Below are 23,762 nucleotides of genomic sequence, written 5' to 3'. Positions count from 1 at the left end.
TCAGTTCATCAAAGATGCATCTTGATTTGTACAAATTTAGCAGTTCCGTTTCGTCGTGATCAGTAAAAGACCAGTAACAACTCATTTTGGCCTAAAAAGTGGCAATATGTAACCTGTTTTAGAAGCAGCAGATTTAACTCTGCACATATTTAAATATTTGCCTTTTACATGCCTCTGACATGTCCCAAATTAGTAAGAGTTGCTGTTTGGCTGAATGTTTTCCATTTAGTATGAATTCAAATGATTCAACTTCTAAAGACAACATGAGATCATTGTATTTGGATCATTGTTGAATGTTCATTGTTGAAGTTTTGTTGCTTTAGAATACCATGTGACCTACAATTTTAAAGATTTGATTATACATGCGGGGCGGCATGGTGGTGCAGTGGTTAGCACTGTTGCCTCACACCTCTGGGACCCGGGTTCGAGTATCCGCCTGGGTCACATGTGTGCAGAGTTTGCATGTTCTCCCCATGTTGTCGTGGGGTTCTCTCCGGTTTCCCCCCACAGTCCAAAAACATGCTGAGGCTAATTGGAGTTGCTGAATTGCCCGTAGGTGTGAATGGTGTGTGAGTGTGCCCTGCGATGGGCTGCCTCCCTGCCTCATGCCCATTGATTCTGGGATAGGCTCTGGATCCCCCACGACCCAGTAGGATAAGTGGTTTGGTTTGGAAAATGGATGGATGGATGATTACACATGCACATTTATCTAGTAAATGAAAACAAACAGTATTATCACAAAGACAACTTTTACAGCAAACATTTTGTGAATGTTTGCAACTCAGAATAACTTTGTAATTTGCCGATCAGTGCTGACACACCACAGCACAACACACAGTGCACAACCACGAAATCTCTCCTCAGGTGATTGATGGACTCTGAGCATGAGACATGTACAAAAGATGAGGACTCTTCTCCACTATGTAAATGGAAATTGTTCTTAATCTATTATTTATACCTTTTGCTTATATCGTAAGATTTAGGAACACACTGAAAAAGATCAACTTTAATACATTTGAAGGTTGAAGTTATTGGAATTTGTTACGGCTGATTTGGTGGAATAAGTTTTTGGACCGAACTGTCGAAAAATGTGGAATGAAAATGCAGTTTAATGGTTGAATCCGTGGTTTGCCTAACTTGCTATAAATTGCACACACATCCAGCATTAAAGTGACAGGGAGCTATTAGACCAGAGTTGTTTTATTGCATTAACACGGAACAGCAAAAAATATCATAACATTATTCTAACATTAATGTCATGTTGTTCTTAATAGATTTCCAGTCCTGATTTCAAATTGGGCCTTTAAAACTAGAATATGGTCAGTTTTAAAAATGCTTGACTTTGTTGCAACTCTGACTAAGTTGAATTCCATCGAGTGGCTGACAGGTGTGAATATTATCCTGAAATTGACAAGTTAATGTCATCTTTCCAGTTAATGTGAGTTTGTTCTTTGTGGGTCTCTGTCTCAGGCTGTCATTTTAGTCCTAGTCTCATTTAAAGCACTTAACAATATGCATGAATTGCATAGCTGCTAATGTAAAAAACAAAAATTAACTTGAAAAGCATTCTACAACAACATACAGTATTATGAAGTATTAATAGTATTTATTGCCAATTCCAGATGGCAGGTAACTTCTATAATATGAATAGAATACAAGATATTTTAAACCAAATTACAGTTGTTATTTTTCTGTTTAAAAAAGACAATTGCTGTAATTTACATACGACAAAACCTGTAAAAGACATTTTGTAATTCTTTTCTAAATGACATGAAGATACTTTGTTACTCTCCTTGGGGAAATTCTCTTTTCACCTACCCCATCTTGCTCTACTTGACACGGGCACAGACAAAGCTGACAGCAAGCCTGGCAGCAAAGGGCAGCCACCTGTAGGGACACCCATGGAGCTGGGGGTTTTACAGTGATTAACAGCAATTTTGCAATACTTTTCTGGCAGCTTTTTTTTGCTAAGAATTTACAGTAAATTCTACAGACAATTCTACACTAAAACAGATGTCATTCCTAAGCGCAGCATGGACTGCTTCCGGACACAGTATCAAATGTGACTTACAGAGTCACTTGAGTAAGCTGGAGATCCTACAACCCCGGGTAAGAGAGCCTGCAGTAGGCAGCCTACCAAAAGAGGGCCTTCCTGTTCCCTTGGTGAATTAGAAAACCAGTGGAGAGAGCTCTTCTGTTGCAGTTTCACACAGATGAACAACATGGAGTACTTTGGATTGAGGTTTTGCAGTAAGAGGGTGCTGAAAGAAAAAGGAGTTTCAAAGACATTGGTCTGCCTGTACTGCCGATTTTGTCTCTGCCGATTTCAGATGTTCATGTAAAGTGTGAATTTACTAATGTGAGATTCCTTAAATATAACCACTTAAACAGAACAGTTGTAAATTTTCTGTCCAGTTTCGTAGATGGACTGACGCAGAGGCAGACCTATGGTTAGGTCTGGGTGGTATTGACAGCTGGGCCCACCCAATTAGATTAATGAAACTGCATTTTTTATATATAAACTACTGTCTTCTAACTCTGTTCCTATACATCACTGTTGTTACTGTGGCAAGTATGACAGAATGTGTGAGCTCCCTCTAGTGGTGATCTAGGTAGAATTTTTTCTCAATTTTTTTGCTATTCTGTCTTCTTTTCATACATATAATGCAGCGATTAGCTTCATACTGGGCACCGACACACCTGGAAATGGCGTAACATCGAATCGAATTAATGTGCAGGAAGGCTACCAATTCTGTCATTTTCCACTAACACCAAATTAACTCGCTAGCCTCCCAAGGTCATTCTAAATTAATTGCAACAGACATGCTCAGGCAGTGGCATCTTGTGGTTTGTCATATATGGAAGCCTTCATTAATAATAACTCAGACTAGCTAGTTTTGTTCCTAAGGACAAAGTACATTTCTATCATCTAATCGTGGGAGTTTTTATAGCCACTGAGCTCATGTAAAAGGGAGAACTGACTGATGAACTTGAGGTTGCAAATCATCTATGTCGCAGTCGCTGGTCCCTTTTGTATTTATTGAGTGTATATCTAAAGTTTCTTTTTTAGTTTTTCTGAGTTTATGTTGGGCACCCAACTGTAACACAAAGCTGGCAATTCATGTATAAATTTAAGATAGTGTTACGGCGCCTCATTGCGCCTGCATTTACACTTTATGGTTAACTGTGTGATAGATTACGTCCTTCAAATGATACGAAGAAATGCCTCAGTCCCATTTGCCTGAACAAAATACAGCTTTTCATAGTCCTGAGCCCTCGCTATACATTTAGTTTATATGAAACTTTCTTTAACATTGAAAAGAAATACAGAACTTCATGCATCTGTGTGACGGACATCTCCGACATTCCCTGGTAAAATGGCCCCTACACACAAATCGTGACGTATTACACATGTAACCTAATACAATCCATTGTCTATACATGTCTCAGTAGGTGGAGACATTACGAAGCAGAGGCCACGCCCTAGCTCAGCTGTCATCATATCTAGACTTACGAACAGGGAGCTATTTCAAACAGAAAAGTTTACTGAAATAAAATTCTGAATTCTGTTTCACGTGAGCCGAATCATCTTCTGTAAAATACACAACCGTGCAATTTAACAGTTTATAAAACTGCTTTGCAGTCAAAGACTACCTTCACAATATATTCTAACTATTAAAAAATACCTCTGAATCTTTGTCAAATAAATCCTAAACATCAACAGGACTAATGAGGGGGACCCAACATACAGGTATTTCAGAAGTACAATTTAGAAAAATTCAAGAACAAACATTTATTGGACTGACTGAACTGTGTGGGTCTGGTGGTGTGTCTCAAAGTATCCTAATCAAGAAAAATCACTGGGAGCACTAGTAGGGCCTCTCCCCTGTGTGAATCCGCTGGTGTCTCTTCAGGTGACTTAATTGACTGAAGCTCTTCCCACACTGGGAGCACTGGTAGGGCCTCTCTCCTGTGTGAATCCGCTGGTGTGTCTTTAGGTTTCCTAAAATACGGAAGCTCTTCTTACACTGGGAGCACTGGTAGGGCCTCTCTCCTGTGTGAATCCGCTGGTGTGTCTTCAGGTGACTTAAATTACTGAAGCTCTTCTCACACTGGGAGCACTGGTAGGGCCTCTCTCCTGTGTGAATCCGCTGGTGTATCTTTAGGTTTCTTAAATCACTGAAGTTCTTCTCACACTGGGAGCACTGGTAGGGCCTCTCTCCTGTGTGAATCCGCTGGTGGCTCTTTAGGATTCCTAACACTCTGAAGCTCTTCCCACACTGGGTGCACTGGTAGGGTCTCTCCCTTGTGTGACTCCGTTGGTGTGTCTTTAGGGTTCCTAACCGATTAAAGCTCTTCCCACACTGGGTGCACTGGTAGGGCTTCTCCCCTGTGTGAATCCGTTGGTGAGTCTTTAGGGTTCCTAACCGATTAAAGCTCTTCCCACACTGCGTGCACTGGTAGGGCTTCTCTCCTGTGTGAATCCGCTGGTGTGTCTGCAGGTGACTTAACTGCCTGCAGCTCTTCCCACACTGGGTGCACTGGTAGGGCTTCTCCCCTGTGTGAATCCGCTGGTGTGTCTTTAGGTTTCCTAAAATACGGAAGCTCTTCTTACACTGGGAGCACTGGTAGGGCCTCTCTCCTGTGTGAATATGCTGGTGGCTCTTCAGCGGATTTAAATAACTGAAGCTCTTCCCACACTGGGAGCACTGGTAAGGCCTCTCTCCTGTGTGAATTCGCTGGTGTCTCTTCAGGTGACTTAAATATCTGAAGCTCTTCTCACACTGGGAGCACTGGTAGGGCCTCTCTCCTGTGTGAATACGCTGGTGGCTCTTTAGGATTCCTAACACTCTGAAGCTCTTCCCACACTGGGTGCACTGGTAGGGCTTCTCCCCTGTGTGAATCCGCTGGTGTGTCTTTAGGTTTCCTAAAATACGGAAGCTCTTCCTACACTGGGAGCACTGGTAGGGCCTCTCTCCTGTGTGAATACGCTGGTGGCTCTTCAGCGGATTTAAATAACTGAAGCTCTTCCCACACTGGGAGCACTGGTAAGGCCTCTCTCCTGTGTGAATTCGCTGGTGTCTCTTCAGGTGACTTAAATATCTGAAGCTCTTCCCACACTCAGAACACCGATGGGACTTCTTTTTGCGAGTCTGCCTGTGTATTTTACAGTCTCTGTTTATATTGAAAGTCTTCTTACCCTGGGAACCCTGCTGTGCTGTCAGTGTGTCTGTATTGGCTTCTGCCAAGGTACTGAGTGTGTCTTTACTGGGCTGAGCGGCACTGGGGCCAGCAGAAGTTGGGGAATCCTGGTTTGTGTTGACAGTTCCAGCCCTCAGTTGTCTGACATACTCCTTGGGGCGAGATTCATTCATTCTCCTTGCTGGAGGCAAGATGAAAACAAGTCAGTCAGTACTGAGAGGGAAAAGAGTTAATAGAAAAAAAAGTCAGAAAAATAGTGAAGGCAAACGTATCTTCCAAAGATCCTTCATTACTCCATACGCAGTTTATGTTCACAATGTGGAATTCACACTGCAATCTCCGACATGCCTGAACTTTACCGAGTACTAACACTGCTGGTTTGAAATGGCAACCTGAAGCACAAACTATGACCTTCAAATGTACCAAAACATTTGCAGTTTTGATGGTATATGTTGGTAGCTAAAATCACCTGGGTTTGGAGGTTTCGCACACTGTTTGCTCCGCCCACCAGTAACTAACAGAAGAGAACCAATCAGCTCCACCTCAGTCACATCCTGAACCGCTGCACCCTTCACCTTCTGTCATGAAAACAAACAAGACAGAATAAGCTGTTCACCTCAAATCTATACAGGTGCTTCTATTTGCTTAATAGTAAAAAAGGAGCAGAAACCAAACAAATTATTTCAAGTATAAACATTAAACTGAAATTATGTCCATTTCTGGTGTGACCTACCGTTGGTTGCTTTTTAAATTAAAACACAGAAATTATATCACTTCAGAATGGAAAAGTGACATTTGCAAAGAGACCCATTTACACTCCATTTCACCTTGGGGGGGCTCTCATTCGCAGTCCCTTCACCCTCAGATATCAGGTATTCCCCCTCCTCTTTTTTAACCTCTCTGACACCCTGCTGGGAAGGTTGCTGGTTTGTATGGCAGGTGGTGTTACTGCAGGAAGACGTCTGCTGAAACCAAAATGATATCAAACACATTGAGACTGTGCCAGTTAATTAGTATGTTGCAATACAAAGCCAGCAGCAGATTGCGTTGAGCACAAACAGACCCTCTTTCCCTGGTCTGTAGCACATGACTCTGATCCCACAGCAGGGGTTCTGCTCTGACCGGACCGCCTGGATGTAGGCTGGAAACTCCTGGATGCTGAAAACACAAATGATCACTTCAGGCAGACTGCATCACCTTAGCGCATATCCGCAAGGCTCTTTGTGTTTGGGTCGCAACTCCAGGCACTTTCACATTGAGCTTTTGTCTGGAACCAAAACCTTTTCCTGGAACCAGGGATTTCTCTCACGTTCACACTGCGGGAACTCAGCCCGATTGTAGTTCCCTGGAAGAAGTTCCAGAACCCTTTAGTGCTTCCTCCAGACTAGGTCCTTTTTGTTCAAATACGGTGGTGCTTATAGCATTAAACTTGCTGACTGGTTGACCACAAGCACTGGCGCTAACTTGGAAGGTACTCATAGGTGCAGAAAAAGAGATGCAGCAGAGCAAAAATTGAGCAGACATGGAGAACAAAAATAATTCCATTTAATGCATCAACCAATACATTTTTTGCTTGCATCTCCATCTTTTTGTATCAGAAGCTTCAATCGCTACCAATATAGTTCTGTCTAATATCGTCGGTGCAAGGGGTGAAACTTGCCAGCGCTTATTAGTGAGACGTCATATACATGTGATAGGTTCATATAAGCAAAATATAAATAATTTGTGATCAATCCCTCCAGTAACTAACAAATAACAAAACAAATTATTCAACCTCCATTGTTTTGGAATGACGGTGTAGTTTCAAATAAAGTTATTGTGAACCTACAAACTTTTTGTGTCTTACATGATTCAGTATAAAGGTCCCAGTTCCAGTTGTGTGGGGTGAAACTGATACACAAAAGTGGCTAGGAGCTGCATGAGTTCCAGGTCGACACAGCCCAGGGACCCAAACCAGGCCCCGGAACTTTTGCCTTATCCTTTAACGACACAGATGAATGCCTGACACTGTTTGAAGGAATCACCCGTCACAGCAGGAAACCTCTGACTGGCAGTATCACCTCCACTCGCCTTGTCCCCCGGGCTCCTTCTCAGAAGGTGAGACGTCCACTCCTCCGAATTGCTGCATTTGTCGCCGCCCAACCTCTCTGTCATCACCCCGCTGGATCGGCTGCTTCTCATGAACACTGGGGTGGTGGAATTCAACCCTAGAGAAAACACAGTTGCAGACTATGCAAATTTCCCACTGGTGGGACTAATAAAGGCTCTCATTGCACTCTTGGTACTCATCCAAGTCTAATGTCGGAGCCCAAAGCCTACCCATATCCAACATGGCCTGGTGGTTCCTCTTCATGTTCCTGTAGTGCACCTTCTCGCATCTCCGCAGCCGAACCCATTCAGCCTTGGAGAAATAGGCCCGGATATCCGCATAATCCTCCTGCATGGGGATAGGGTTCTCCATGAGGCTGCTTCATGCTTTACAGAGCAGGCACAACGACACTGAAAGGCCACTGCACCCACTGGCTATGTCAGATACAACAGGCCGTCCTCAGTTTTAGCTGTCAGTTCTCCCCCAGTTGCCTTACCTCATCTGACAAACTCATGCCCGAAGCCCTTTCCATCCTATGCAGCAACCAAGTTCACGCTCCCACCTGAAATGTGTAATAAAATGTCAAATATGCAGAGGTGGGTAGGGACGAGGTACACTTAATCAAGTGATTTGTTGGGGAGGAAATCTTAGGGTATTCAGTGAACGTTTTGTAGTCTTACTTGAGTATATCTGCCAAATGAAATGCATTTTCTCCTGCATCTCATCTTTCGTTGACTTATGTGAGGCTGTTACCAGTGGTATCCAGCCATCCCATCAAGGCGGTTTTCCTCCCCAAACCATTCCAGCTCATACCACAGCTGACTTGCATGCAAACCACAAGCAAGATCAAGTTCATTGGATAGCAGTATGAGAGTACTGAACTACAACATGAATGCATTTTGCAGACCACTTTCATCCTTGCCATGAGGGAAAGTTGGGGTCCCGCCAGACAAAGAAGCCTACCCCAGCTAAGAATAACTGGTAAATAAATTGACAGCAAATGTTATTCAGCTGAGATAGGGAACACAGGCTTAACCTTTGGATCATTTTAGGATTTGACAGGTGGTAGGGAACGATTTTCTTCACGTGAGAACGTAGGATAGCCAGCAGAGACCCCTGCCAAAAGAACTAAACCCTTTTAGTGCATTTATGGACATATTTGTTTTGCTTTTTAAAAGAAAACACTTTCTTAAATGCAAAAATAAAATGTCAAAATTACTGAGAAAAGGTATACATATATCTTTAAGGCATGAATTAAAATGGCCTTTACTCTCTGTTCTTGTACATTTGTAGGAGGCGTAAAAAAGTCCTGACAGGATTGTATCTCCTGAATGAGTGAATGTTTGTGCGTGTAAGTGAATGTGAGTAAGATCTGTGTGTGTTTAAGTGTGTTACAGAATGAGTGTGTGTGTGTGAGCCTTTAAAGGAGCATGTGGCGGTTGGATAATTCAGTGTCTCAGTTTCACTAACCCAAGGCTGTCAGGGGGTAATTTTTATGTTATATTTATATCATAATTATGTAATACTATTCATATTAATCTAAATCTGCAAAATAATATTACTAAAGCCTTGAAATAGATCTAGTTGTGTAAACCCCATGCTTCCCTTTACTCACCCCTGCATGCTGCAGGTATCACTCCAACTAATGAAGCTGAAAACATGGCTTTTCTTCACCTTTCAGCTTAACAGCTGGTTTGATTACGGACTCTCACCAGCTCTTTACCAGTAAAGGTTTAGTAGCGATTGCAAGCACTGCTGTTGTTTTCTTTCACTCCACCCGAGTTCGCCATCTCTGTAATGGAACCGTCTCTTTGCTCTTAGTGTACAGACAGGCTCCAGCTCCGTGTTAAACTACGACAGCATCATTTTGACTGCTGTTGTGTTAACAGTGTTTTTACTGAGGAAAACTAGGGGCTGCTTAGGCTGAATCTTGTTATACTTTTCACGCTTACTTTGTATACTGGTTCCGCTCTGTGGACTGGTTCCATAGACTGGGTGCTTTCTGTTGAGATGTTGAATCATTGACGTTGTGCTATTGTGGTAAACTAATTCGGTTTTACAATGGACACACTGTACAGTATTTTCGCTTTTCTTTTGTTTGAAATGTTCCCAAACTTTAGACAGACATTTTTCGTCTTTTTCTCTGACTGTCCTCGCTATTTTCCCCGTCTTCCTCCATTGCGCCATCAAATCAACCCTGCTACACGTAATGCAGAATAAGCACTGTGCGACAGTATTAATCCTCCGAGTGAAACACGCTGATCACTAAGCAGCACATAGTTGTCCCGATTACACGAAGCATCGAAGCAAAGAATTTGCATCGAGATTTTTAGTAATCGAGTTATTCGAGTTACTCGAATCGTTGCAGCCCTAATCACGTGATTTTTTTTTTACCCAATATAAGGCATTTTACATTTAAACAAAACTCCAACTTCTAAACAATTAGAGTACATACATGTAAGCAAACACAAATTACGGAGTATTCCTAACTTTGGGCAACATATTAAAACTTTCTTCTGCAAGACGTCGGCACAAATATCCAAGATCGTCAACAGAAACATGACTGATGGAGCACATGTTTAATTATAAAAAGAACCACTTAACATTCTGACACTGTAGTGGTACTTATAGCTAAGGAGTTCTCCTATACCGTTTATTATTCTCTACACTGAGAAGAGTGACATCCATCTCCTGCCTGCTAGCCCTGCCTTCCACATATCTCACATGCAGTTCATAACCGCACGAGCTGTAAGCCAATGAAATCTCCCTAATGGGTGTACCGTGGTTGTTTTTTGATTATTAAAAAAGATAATATACCTGCGTTCGATTCTCTCTCTTAGGCGGAACTCGGATGAAAAAAATCCCATCGGAAACATGCCTCCTTTCTGACGTTGAAGTTGGACAGAATTTTCCTATCTGAGATATCCGAGATTGTGACGTTATTTCAGCATGGCGGTTTACACACATAATAATAATAATAATAATAATAATAATACTACATTTTATTTATAATGCCCTTTACATCCCAGGATCTCAAAGGGCTACAAGTTAAAATAAAAAGAGACGAAATAAATAGTTTAAAAGTAAACAAATTTAAAACCTATAAGTAGAAGAACCAAAGGTTTTGTTAAAAAGAAAATGGATTTAGATGCTTTTTAAAACAGTCAGTGGGTTGTGGTGCCCTCAGGAAGTCAGGGAGGGCATTCCATAGGCGTGGAGCAGCAGCACAGAAAGCCCTATCTCCCACAGTCTTCAGATTGGTTCTTGGTTTGTGGAGGTGGTTAGCCTGCGTAGAACGGAGGGAACGTGTTGCGCGTTGTGGGTTGATAAGTTCTTTGAGGTAGGGGGGAGAGGCATGTCCATGGACGCATTGGTGTGTAAGAAGCAAAACCTTATACTCAATCCTGGCGGAGACGGGAAGCCAATGAAGTGAGTGAAGAATGGGAGTGATGTGCTCATGTTTTCGCACTCTCATCAGGATCCTTGCTGCAGAGTTTTGAATGTATTGGAGCCTCTGCAGGCTCTTGCTAGGTATCCCAAAGAGAAGTGCATTACAGTAGTCCAGTCTAGAGGAGATAAAGGCATGGACCAGCTTTTCAGCATCAGATAGGGAGAGAATGGGGCGGAGTTTGGAAATGTTCCGGAGATGGTAGGAGGAGGTTTTACAGAGATGGTTGATATGGGATTCAAAGGTGAGTTGGGGATCCATTTTTACGCCAAGATTTGTGACTGTTGATGAGAGAGACATATTAGAGCCAGAGAAGATGATACTGGTTATGGGTGATGATTTTATCTGGTGAGGGGTGCCAACCAGAATGGCCTCGGTTTTGGAACTGTTGAGCTGAAGGAAATTGTGATCCATCCAAACCTTTATCTCCTCCAGACAGACGGTGAGTTGAGATGGGGATGATGAGAGTGGCGTTGCAGCTGTGGCATTTACATAAAGCTGTGTATCGTCGGCGTAACAGTGAAAGGAAAATCCATGGCGGCTGATGACCTGACCGAGCGGAGAAAAGTAAAGAATGAAGAGCATGGGGCCAAGAACTGACCCCTGGGGAACGCCACAGGAGACTGTGTCTGGCTTTGAGGTGGAGTCACCCATAGCAAGGTACTCTATCCGGTTTGCGAGGTATGATTGAAACCAGCTGAGGGCAATGTCAGTGAGTCCAAAGGTGGAATGTAGTCGATTTAATAAGATGTCATGGTCAACTGTATCAAATGCAGCAGATATGTCCAGGAGAATAAGCAAGGAGGAAGAGCCAGCATCGGATGACATCAGGAGATCATTTGTGACTCTTACGAGTGCAGTTTCTGTACCGTGGTTTGTCCGGAAACCAGATTGGAATTTTTCATAGAGGTTGTTGAGTTTCAGGTGGTTATGCAGCTGGATGGCAACTACTTTCTCAATCACTTTGGATATGAATGGGAGATTTGAGATGGGCCTATAATTGGAAAGGACTGTGTTGTGTTTTTTGAGAAGTGGTCTTATAATGGCTTTTTTTAAGACAGATGGGATATGACCAGTTTGAAGAGAGGGGACTTAAGATAGTGATATGGGTCTGCACCAGGGAAGTTGGGAAAGGGTCTAAGGCACAGGTGGAGGGTTTCATCTTCCTGATGATGTTTTGCACCTCTTCTGATGAAGCCAGAGAAAAGCAGTTTAGGCGCTGAGAAATAGCACATGTTGAGGAAATGGTTTGGATCTGAGGACCGGAAAGGGCAGAGCGAATATGTGCAATTTTGGATGTGAAATAATCCATGAAATGGTTGCACTGCTCTGCTGTGGTGCCAGTAAGTGGGAGGAGGCGTTGCGGTTCGAGGAGATGGTTAACAGTGGAGAAAAGCTGTTTGGAATTTCCCGCACTATTTCTGATGGCATCAGAAAAAAATTTCGACCTTGCCTCTATGAGAGATTTCGAATATTTTTGTTGGTGCTCCCGGTAGGCTTGCTTGTGAACGGTAAGGCCAGATGCTTTACAGCGCCGCTCAAGGATCCGACCTGCTGTCTTCATTTTCCGAAGCCCATCTGTGAACCAGGGCGCTGAGCATGAGAAGGTCACAGCTCTGGTTTTAACAGGGGCATGGTGGTCCAGAAGGCTACTCAGATGGCTGTTATAGTAGTCCACTGCTTCATTAGCTGATGAAAAATTTGTGGAAAGATGCTGAAGGTCTGCTGCCACGTGTTCTGGGTTGATGTTTTTGAGGTTCCTAAAGCAGATATTGTGTTCAGGCTTGGTGAGGCTAGAAGGAGATGGCAACTCCATAGAAATTACCTTGTGGTCGGAGACGCCTAGGTCATACACCTGCAAGTTAGTGAGAGAAGCAGAGTTTGTGATGACCAGGTCCAAGGTGTGCCCCCTGTTGTGTGTAGGGACATCAACAAGTTGTTTTAAATTAAAGCAGTCGAGCAATTGAAGAAACTCAGCAGCAAGGCGACAAGTGGGGGAGTCAACATGGATGTTCAAATCTCCTAAAATGATGACTTACATCAGTAATTCTATTTTACAAATCTTAAAAATGTTTATAATTATTAATAAATGTAATTGCACATGATCGATTTAGAGAATACCATATCGTTACCGTAAACAGTATCCTAGCATGCAATATCAGAATTTTACCAGACTTGTTGGGTTTTTTGGTTTGTTTATATTTCGCTTGCTTCTCAAAAAAAGAATATCGCTATGAATGTACCAAAATACTTTATAAAGCTTTTAATGTGGTTTGACTAGTTCCTGTTTCTTGTGTGTTTGTCTCTCGGAAATAATAATCTTACTCCAAAACTGCTGAAATATAAAGCAACATCACACAGCAGCGTATTCATGGAGGCAGCCAAGTTTGTTCCCGAGTTGTGGCACTGTAGCTCGAACGGGAGATTGTCGGACGTGATGTCACTCAATTTGGAATTTCCAAGTTCTGAGAGATAATCGAACGAATCATATGGTCTTTTATTTGCGCACATTATGTTTGTTTTATTTGGAGAGAATATTTTAATTTTAGATTCGGTTCTTTAATTGTCTGTACTGTTGATCGGAAAAGCCCGCAACTGAGGGTTTGTTAATTTTCCGATTTAGCAAACCAACACGCTACTCCAGTACTCTTTTGTTCTGGATACTCCTTTACTCTCACTAAAGTAGTGAGACTTGAGTACTTTTAACAGGGTTGCTGCACAGACTTCAACATCACAATTAAGACACAAGACCTCAAAAAGAAAAAAAAAAAGCATATACACAATTATTATTAAAAGATGGGCTACATTCGAACATTATCTCGAACATAATTACAAAGCTGTCCTCATTCACAGCTGACCTTAGCTCACGATGGACGAACGGTGTAATACTAATATAGATATATATGCGGTCTTATCCCTCCCGCAGGTGAACAACTTTACTATGACTGAATCCGGGAACATCGATCGAAACACTGTGTGTATTTCACTATTGGCTCTGTACAAATGATGTTGGCTCACCGCGTATAGAGACTAAAGCACTTCGGTCGTACTGTAAGTGTTGCTCTTGTTGAAAACTCAGAAAAAGATGTCGAACACAATACCTCCAAAGCTGTAACTTCGGCGGTGGTTTGAACTTCCAAAGCAGTATCTGGCGGACTAGACCCACACTGAACGTAGTTCTGGATGGGCATTGAAGTCGTCTTTGAGGACTCATAGCGTTTGTGTTTCCCTGATGCACGATTTGTCTCGATCGCTCGAATACCCATATTACCCCATGTGTATGTCTTCTTGCAATACGAGCATTTAAAACCATGTCCAAAACAACTAGCTCGGTACATTAGCAGTCACAGCTACGAACCTATTCCCCACAAACGCCTTACCGTGCCGCAGATGCTTCCTCTTGTTAGTAACTAGAAAGTGGTTTCCCTTAACGATATTGTCCTGCGTCGCTTTCAGCCATAATTAAAACCGCGACTGTAATATCTGCTGACCGCTGCAGCCTGATGGAATAATGGCGGCGCCTCCACTTCCTTTTGAATTCGCTCGCTCCGCGCGCCGCATCCTGATTGGAGGGCAGCAAACAAGGTCGCCCGTGAGACAACTGCGTTACAAATACAGTACCAAATGCAAATACAGCAACTTCCGCATAATCTTTTAAACAGTATATTAGAAATATACAAACAATTTTGGGTAAATTGGATGGATTTACTGAGGGTCACATATGCCTCATTCAAGCTATCTGACGCTTTCCGGGGCTTGTATCATAAAGCCAGATCCCTTGTTTAGCCGAATGAGAATAAGCATTGTCGTGCACCGGGAAGAACCTAGGACCCACTGCACCAACGTAAGGTCTGACAGTGGGTTCAAGGATTTCATCCTGATACCTAATGGCAGTCAAGGTGCCATTGTCTAGCCTGTAGAGGTCTGTGCAGCCCTCCATGAATATGCCTCCCCAGACCATCACTGACCCAACCCCCTCTGCTACTTAACTGACCAGATCAATATCCCAGAAGTTTAATAGACTTGATGCTATACTCTGATTAAAAATTGTTCCTTAAATTTTTTTAAGCAGTGTATATTTTTCAAAGGGGGGAGGTTTAAGATGGCGGCCGGTGCATTCGTGTGTTTGTGGGGCTGAATCAAGATCTTTTGGTTTTCTCACCTAATACCTACTTGACAATGTTTACCTAAGCAACTTTGGCTTTGATAACCCTTAGTCATTAGCAACATCTACCTTTGAGCCCTTGGAGGGCGAAAAACCTGCCTGCCAGAGTGGTCACTGCCTCTGGCAGGGATGAGCGAGGCGCCTCTGGAGGGACAACCGGCGGTGGCGGGACTGGGAAGTCCCGGGAAGGGGATACGGGCGCGGTCCTCTTTGGGACCCGGGGTACTCGAGGGATCGAGTCCCTGACAGCCCTAAAACCCCCCCAATTCGCCATACGCTCGGGTCGGTAATTATACCGGCTCAGGGGCGGTAGCTGGTCCAGAGTGATCGGCTCTAGTTCAGGGAACGAGAAGGGTGTGTCCTCCTCGTCCTCGCTGGAAGCCCCGAGCCTCGCCAGGTAGTAGGCTCCCATGGGGAGCGGTTCAGGAACGGAGGCCCGGACGAGCTCCTCTCTCTCTTCCTCTCCGAGAGGCCAGGAGTGGGCGAGGGAGCACGTGCCCAGGCTGATGGGCTCCGGCTGGGGCTTTCCTTTCCTCTGCTTCCTCTTTTTCTTTCGGTCTGTCATTCTGTCACGGTAACGGCGAGACGAGCCGGACGGAAGATCGCTCAGGAAGCGCGAGCGATCCAAAAACAGGCAGCCAGGCAGGAATCGGGGCAAATGAGGGTTTAATAGGGACAGGCACGGACATCCACTAAAAAACACCACGAAACAACCATCAATGACAGACATGGAAACAGAGGAGACCAGGACTTAAATACAATAAAGCAGGGCAACATAACCGGACAGGGCTGGAAACAATCGGGGAAGCACACATGGGTAATCAGGGGGCGTGGCACACATGAGGAGCGGACGAGTCAGGCGTCACAGTCACCAGCACTCCCTAAAAAAGGAAAAGGTGAACCTAGTTTATCTGAGCTGCAGGAAAATATCATGAGAATGATAGCAATCAAAATTAAAGTACCAATAGTCTTGCACAGTTATAACAAAGAATACAGAGTCTATTGAAGCTCTAAAAGAGCAGTCCGAATTTCTTTTTCAAGAAATTCAGGAGATGAAGAAAGACGTCCAAACAGTCAAAACAGTTAATGCTAGTCATGAGAAGAGGATATGGATATCAGTCCACGTCTTGCCCTGCCTTTTGTCCATCATTGATGTTAGTAGCGTTCCGATGTCCTGGTCTCCCCGTAGCCGTCTTCCCCTTAATAAATCCCCAGTTTTCCCCGACTTTCGGCTACCTATTTCGTTCTTCCCTGCCTGCCTACCCGTCCGCACCCGCGAATCCTGACAACTATACACTGATGACAATATGAATGTTCATAAACACGACACGATATTTTACGGCCCAGCCCAGTCGGATGCCGTTTCATCTTCACCGTCTTTTCCTTAATTAATTAGGCATATCATACTTTCAAAAAGTCCTTTTAAGGTCCCTTCTGGTGTCATCGCAGACATTGCGGCCCTGTCAGTCTCCAAGTCGAGTACTATCCCATCCCAACTACCTAGCTGGCCAGCTTGCAAGCTAACGGACCTTGTAGGTGCCCGCAGGCATCTTACATTAAGCAAGATAAGTTTGGTGATAATTAATGCAGCTAGCGAAGTACTTACATAAAAACCTATTACTTGGGGGCGCAATAAGTTATCGGATTGACTAGTAAACGACAAGAAACATAAATAACACAATCAACAAAAATCTGCTGCCAAGTCAATCAGTACTTGTATTTCCCGCTGGCTCCATTTTGGACAGCAGTTAGACGAACTCTATCTGCATTCTATTAGTCATCCTGCTGGTCCTGGATGTAGTGGGTTGAATTTTGGACCGTATTTTAAACCACTGAAATTCTGGCAGCGTATTTGAAACAGCGAAAATAACGGGACTGAATATTGTAAAGCGCAAATAAGACGACTGAATATTACTGCTTGAATAATAAAGATGCGAATAAAACACATGGAATATTGTCAACTGAATTTCTTCTTTTCAAATTTATTTTGAAGCTAAATCAAGTTAACTGAATTCATGTGGTTGAATTATAAACACGCACTTTAAAATACGTATGTTTTGGAACTGAATTTTGGAAGCATTGTCATGTTGAGTATTCCGTAGCCACTATGAGAAACGTATATAAAGTTCTTATTAGCTGATATGACCCTCTTGGCTACTTAGTACCCTATACAACACAAGCAAAGATACTTGTGTAGCGCCTGTGGGACAAGAAAGGGGAGTGGGATGATCCCCATCTACCAGAGGAACTGCTGCACTCACGGCATACCTGGGAGGCAGAGCTGGAACACCTGCAAAAGATAGCATTACCCAGGTGTTACTCCAGCCCAGAAATGGACATCTCCAGCCGTATGAGAGACATCCATGTGTTTCGCAATGCCTCAGAGCAGGCATATGGACCTGTTGCTTATCTCAGGACTGAGGATAAAAGGGGCGACATTGAGGTCTCCTCTCTTGCGGCACGCTCCCGCGTCGCACCCCAGAAGCAGCAGTCCATTCCACGGTTGGAGCTGTGTGCAGCCCTCACAGGTGCGCAGTTTTACAAGGTTATATCCACTGAACTAACCCTTCCCATCCGTAGCTGCACATTGTGGTCTGACTCACTGACTGTCCTTACATGGGTGTTGTCGGATTCATGTCGCGACAAAGTATTTGTGGGTACTCGAGTTGCGGAGATCCAGGAGCTGACAGCGGGAGACAACCCAGTTGATGACATCACGCGAGGACTCGCTCATCTGGATATGTATGACGTCAGCCGAATGGACCCATGTGAAGTGTCCACCACATGGATGGCCTGTGAAGCCGAGCCCGACTGTATGTTATTTATGTTCACAGACCACACACTATTTTACACGTAATAAGTGATAACGGTTGCCGAAAACTCGCAAATAAGAGTCTTCATTAAAAGAAGTTTGAGTCATCCAGATTCTGTTTGCGGTTATATCAGAGTTCTAACCGAACTCCCCACAGTGGTTTGAATATACCTACTCGGCACACAAACGCTCCATTACATATATACTTATTATTTTGGTGATCGATTTAAATCATATTATTAACATTGGAAACAGACGTTAATAATGTATTTTAATGCTATAAGACGTTAATAGCATACGTTAATTTTATCATCCATCCATCCATTTTCCAAACTGCTTATCCTACTGGGTTGCGGGGGGTCCGGAGCCTATCCCGGATGCAATGGGCATGAGGCTGGCAACAACCCAGTATGGGGGGCCAGCCCATCGCAGGACACACTCACACACCATTCAATCTCTACGGGCAATTTAGCAAGTCCAATTAGCCTCAGCATGTTTTTGGACTGTGGGGGGAAACCAGGGTACCCGGAGGAAAACCCACGATGACATGGGGAGAACATGCAAGCTCCACACACATGTGATCCAGGTGGAGAGTCAAACCCGTGTCCCAGAGGCGTGAGGCAACAGTGCTAACCACTGCACCACCATGCCGCCCCACTATTAATCTCAATTTTGCTAAATAAAAATATCTGGCTTGCATCAGTCACATGATGACCATTAACCAATGCTCACCCTTGACGGCAGAGCGCGCTGGTTACGAGCCGGGAACAAGCTCGCAAAGAGCATGTGCATTTTTTGCTGGCTGGGCGGTGCAGAGCTGTAGGGGAAACACAGAAATTATTTGGGAGACGCAGAGTGATGCAACAAAAACCAGTAAAGGTGTACAGCGTACACTATTGTCTATCGCAGACAGGAGTATTAGGTGATTATGTACACTTTAAATTGTCTTGTGGCAACTGACGAATTGAAACAAATGAGAATGCTGTGTCTGCACAGTGTGCAACAGCGCGACAAAACATTACCTGTCCTTTTATTAACTGCACAAGTAGTGGTGGTCATTAGCCGCTAGCTAACTGGGTGAGAGTGTCAGGGGTCTAACTCTGTCCACCATTTTAGGGAACATATTTTGTTTTAAAGTAAGTTACCAGGCTTTCCCCTGCCTTTCTGGAGGGCTTATATTTCACTAAAAACTATCTAACATGCATATCTACATAATTATGGACTATTACGATATAAAAACACACACTGTATTTTAAAGAAAATTATAATTATATACAGAGTGTATTAGATTTATATTTCAAATATGACAAAATGCAGATTTTACAGAAGCAAAATTATTGTACCACTACAATTTAAACATTTAATAAGCTTGCTGCCTTGCACAGAGTGGATAGTCAAGCAAACTGAATCATCATAAATACATTATTGTATATTTTTTATTCTTATTGCTTTATTATTATAGCACAATGAATACATGATAAGGGAAGGATTCTGGATCAGCACCATGATGCAAACGTGTGGCCGTAGTATGTACAGTATTCTGGAGAATGTGTAAAACGTCACTGTATGTGCACAACACAGCCCTGCCGTCCAGCACTATCAGCAGCAGGGGCAGCAGCAACCCCTCAACAGCAACATCGTGCCCCATCAGGTAAAACATAAGCTACGTTTGCTTTGCATTGTTCTCACCCGATGACAGTGAGTATGATGCAATTCCATATTAGATTCCTGATAAATGTGGGTCGTTATTTAGCTTGGTTCTATGTGCCCCTTCAAACATCTCTGCACGGCCCTGCATAACCCTGTATTCCGTCAATTCGCAAATCATATTCAAGTAATCATTCAAAAGCACTACATAAGAACTTATATAACATCCTTACAGTTTATTGCACGCAGGCTATATTTTGTGCATTTATTGTTGACACTGATGTTTGGTTCGGTTGCATCAAGACATACTATGTTTGCCACTTTGCTCGGTTTGCTGAGTTCCCCTAATATTTTTTGTCATTACTGACACCTATTTATTGTATTTATTTTGCCTGTTTATACCTGTTTTACTATTTTTACTGTTTGACTACCGATAATGAAAGAAAAAAGTATTGTTCATGGCCTTTCACCTCTGTCGCAACCATTCACACAGACTGTATACCTCAGCCTTAATGTTACCGCAGTTAAGTTAGCCTCATATTCAACTTTATGGCTTTAACAGTTTTTAACAGAAGTAAGGTGGGGCATTTCTAATGAGATGTGTGTTTAATGAATTGCGATGCCCAGTACATAGACAACGATGCACACCAATTGTTTTTGCGCTCCAAACCATTTTGTGATTTGGGTACATTTTATGGCTTTGTTCTTTCCAGTAACTTTTCTGGAGGACTGAATACGGCAAACGTTACATATTAGTTATCAGTCATAGTAGACGACCATACTTTTTTTTTATTATAGTCTTACAGTTTCTAATTTACATGCCAAAAACTATTTTGACTGGTAGTGTTTTCATTTTTTTGTGAGTTTAGCTTGAATTTTAGGGTTTGTGCTTAGTGGTTTGATTAAAGGAGAGGAGATTTTAGGAAACGTGTTTTAGCAATTCAGAAAAACTGTAAAATGTTAAGGCATGTCAGACTACTTTGAAAGTGGGTGAGAGGCCTCACACTCCAAAGGGTTACAGTAAATACGGATTATGCTGTGTTTCTTTTATGTTCCTCTTTTTGAGTCTGGTACTATGACAAAAAAATTCCCAATCTATCTATCTAGTGCTACTTCATTATTCCATCCTCTTTGTGCAACGTAGTAATGTAAAGTACTGTCAGTAAAACAGCATGATACTACCACCACCCTGCTTGACCATTGGTTCAGTATTCTTATGTTAAGAAAACAACCTCACCTTGATCCCCTGCAAACATCTCTTTTCATTGTGGCCAAGCAGAGAAGTTAATGACACATTCACATGTCATTGTGACTGCCCCCCACCCCCACCCCAGGCCGTGAATATGCAGCCATCAGCAGCCTTTCAGACTATTAGACAGACAGAACACACTAAGGAATGTGTCTGTTTTATTCAAGCACAGTACAGAACCATATGTTTTTTTATTTTTCATGACCATAGGTGAGGGTAGGAACGTAGATTGACTGGTAAATCGAGAGCTTCGCCTTTTGGCTCAGCTCTCTCTTCACCATGACAGACCGATGCAGCGCCCACATGACTGCTGACGCCGCACCGATCCGCCCGTTGAACTCCCGTTCCATCGTTCCCCCACTCGTGAACAAGATCCCGAGATACTTAAACTCCTCCACTTGGGGGAGGACCCCATCCCCAACCCGGAGAGAGCATTCTACGCTTTTCCGGCTGAGAACCATGGTCTCGGATTTGGAGGTGCTGATTCTCATCCCAACCGCTTCACACTCGGCTGCGAACTGCTCCAGTGAGAGCTGAAGGTCACGGTCCGATGAGGCCAACAGAACCACATCATCGGCAAAAAGCAGAGACCTAATCCTGAGGTCACCGAACCGGACACCCTCAACGCCCTGGCTGCGCCTAGAAATTCTGTCCATTAAAGCTATGGAGTCCGACTTATTGCCGCCCATGTGGACCAGGCTCTGGCACAGGTCATACAGGGACTGAACCGCCCTTAAAAGGGGGCCCGGAACCCCATACTCCCGGAGCACTCCCCACAGGACTCCCCGAGGGACACGGTCGAATGCACTCTCCAAGTCCACAAAACACATGTAGACTGGTTGGGCAAACTCCCATGAACCCTCCAAAACCCTGCTGAGAGTATAGAGCTGGTCCACTGTTCCACGGCCAGGGCGAAAACCACACTGCTCCTCCTGAATCCGAGGCTCGACAATCCGGCGGACCCTCCTCTCCAGGACCCCCGAATAGACCTTACCAGGGAGGCTGAGGAGTGTGATCCCCCGATAGTTGGAGCACACCCTCCGGTCCCCCTTCTTAAAGAGGGGGACCACCACCCCGGTCTGCCAGTCCTGAGGCACTGCCCCCGATGTCCACGCGATGCCGCAGATGCGTGTCAGCCAGGACAGCCCCACAGCATCCAGAGCCTTAAGGAACTCCGGGCGAATCTCACCCACCCCCGGGGCCCGGCCACCGAGGAGCTGTTTGACCACCTCAGTGACCTCCGCCCCAGAAATAGGCGAGTCCACCCCCAAGTCCCCACACTCTGCTTCCATATCGGAAGGCGTGTCGGTGGGATTGAGGAGGTCTTCGAAGTATTCCTTCCACCGACCCAAGACGTCCCGAGTTGAGGTCAGCAGCGCACCATCCCCACCATAAATAGTGTTGATGCTGCACCGCTTTCCCGCCCGGAGCCGCCGGATGGCGGACCAGAATCTCCTCGAAGCCGTACGGAAGTCGTTCTCCATGGCCTCGCCAAACTCCTCCCACACCCGAGTTTTTGCCTCAGCAACCGCCAAAGCCACATCCCGCTTGGCCTGCCGGTAGCCGTCAGCTGCATCTGGAGACCCACAGGCCAAAAAGGCCCGATAGGACTCCTTCTTCAGCTTGACGGTGAAGTAAAATACAAAATTCTAACTTCATCAATAAACTGACTAAAACACATTTTGATAGTTTTAGGCCATCTTTGCCTCACAGCAGAAACAATTTCTTAAATTTCACAGGCCATTTATTGCAGTATAATCAATTTATTAATGAAACTGGAATTTTGTCTAAATATAAGAAAATTATAATTGCTTAGATTTTCATTTTTGTAGTGAAGTTAAGATAAGAAGTTTTCATAATCACTGCTCTCCCTGGTGGATGTAATTAAGTTATAATTTTTGTCCCTGTATCAAACACACTTTAATGATCCATATTCAATACAAACCTGACACACATCTCACAAGTCTAATACTCATTATGAGTAGTTTAAAGAGGGAAGTTCACTTAAAAGCCCTGGACACTAACACGGTACAAAAAGGTGTCAGAGTTTGTTTTTTGGCAGAAGCTAAGAAAGCAGGTAACTGATGGTCAGATATTGCCATGACGAAAAATACATTTGATTTTTCCCTTATTCATCCACTTTATTAGGTACACCAGGTCAACTGCTTGTTAAATCTAATCAGCCAATCATATGTCAGCACTAACAGTCTGAGATGAATGCTCAACATACTAAGCTATGCAGCAGTCCAAGGAACAGGGAAAACAGAAGGGACTTAAGCACACTGGGACTGAAGGGCAAGAGACAGGGAGGAACACGATGGCCAGCGACACCTACTGGCCAAACCGGTTGGAGACATGAAGGGCAGGGCCAGATGGGTGCTGATTGTGAGAGCGCTTTAAATTGACACGCTGACTGTATGTAACTATTATTGTGCTTTTTTGTTTGTAAATCTTTAAGTGACAATAAAATAAATAAAATAAAAAAGGCTGTACAGATCAGGTAGTGAGAGCTACTTCCAAGGACACCTCTCACTGGCAGAGTTACATGACGTGCCCATTCTCCTTCAGGTCCGCACTGTATGGGTTACAAGTATTTAGGTATTAACAACTCAGTTTGGGTCAAGTTAACCTGAAGTACGAAGCCAACAGCGTCAACTCAGCATTTTTAAGAGTGAAGAAAACTAGCGGTGTGATATTGAAAAGCCAGAGTTACCGCCACTTATCCTCAAAGTTAATCGGCTAAACAAGGAATATGGCTTCACAATATAAGCCTCAGAAAGCGCCCGGTAGCTCACCATCAACACATTTATTTATTTAGCTTGCGGACACAAAATAATTTTTATTATGAAGACATGCACGCATGGCGTGAAAATGAAGGATGCGCTTGTTTGAAACTAGAAAAACCACTTGGCGTCACGCTTTCTGCCGGTAGCTTAAATGAAGCATATGAGGCGCTCAGTAAGTCCTTCAAATTTGCCATGTATGTTTTTAACGTAATGTTTGAAACAACCTGCACAGAAATTGCTGCATTTGTAGTGCCATTGTCTGGCAGCAGGTGAGGGCTGGGTTTTATACACTTAATATTTTGAAACTCAGTTCTCATCTACCTCCATCCAGTCCAGAATCAATTGGTGCAAAGCAGGGAATAAC

The 23,762-nt window shown here is 43.8% G+C and overlaps 1 protein-coding gene across 10 annotated transcripts in view; it reads right to left on the bottom strand.

The window, feature by feature from the left end:
* LOC125715410 (zinc finger protein 239-like) overlaps positions 1 to 23,762 on the bottom strand; it is a 253,618-nt gene that overhangs the window by 215,448 nt on the left and 14,408 nt on the right. For 4 of the 10 annotated variants that reach the window (XM_048986861.1, XM_048986867.1, XM_048986857.1 and 1 more), the window contains exon 1: positions 13,758 to 13,770. The exons of 3 other annotated variants lie outside the window; for them this stretch is intronic. Coding sequence is in view for 1 of the 7 variants with exons in the window: in XM_048986872.1 (XP_048842829.1) it covers positions 3,870 to 5,383; positions 5,672 to 5,780; positions 6,030 to 6,167 (1,761 nt within the window). In the remaining 6 variants the exon portion in view is untranslated. Of the gene's footprint in view, positions 1 to 1,182; positions 5,384 to 5,671; positions 5,781 to 6,029; positions 6,168 to 13,757; positions 13,771 to 14,119; positions 14,259 to 23,762 lie in introns of those variants that run through there. 3 more of the 10 variants (XM_048986860.1, XM_048986855.1, XM_048986872.1) reach the window with 2 other exon arrangements.

The sequence above is a fragment of the Brienomyrus brachyistius genome, chromosome 20 (genome assembly GCF_023856365.1).
Source record: "Brienomyrus brachyistius isolate T26 chromosome 20, BBRACH_0.4, whole genome shotgun sequence".
Lineage (NCBI taxonomy): Eukaryota > Metazoa > Chordata > Actinopteri > Osteoglossiformes > Mormyridae > Brienomyrus > Brienomyrus brachyistius.
This window is presented reverse-complemented; position numbering and strand designations above follow the sequence as displayed.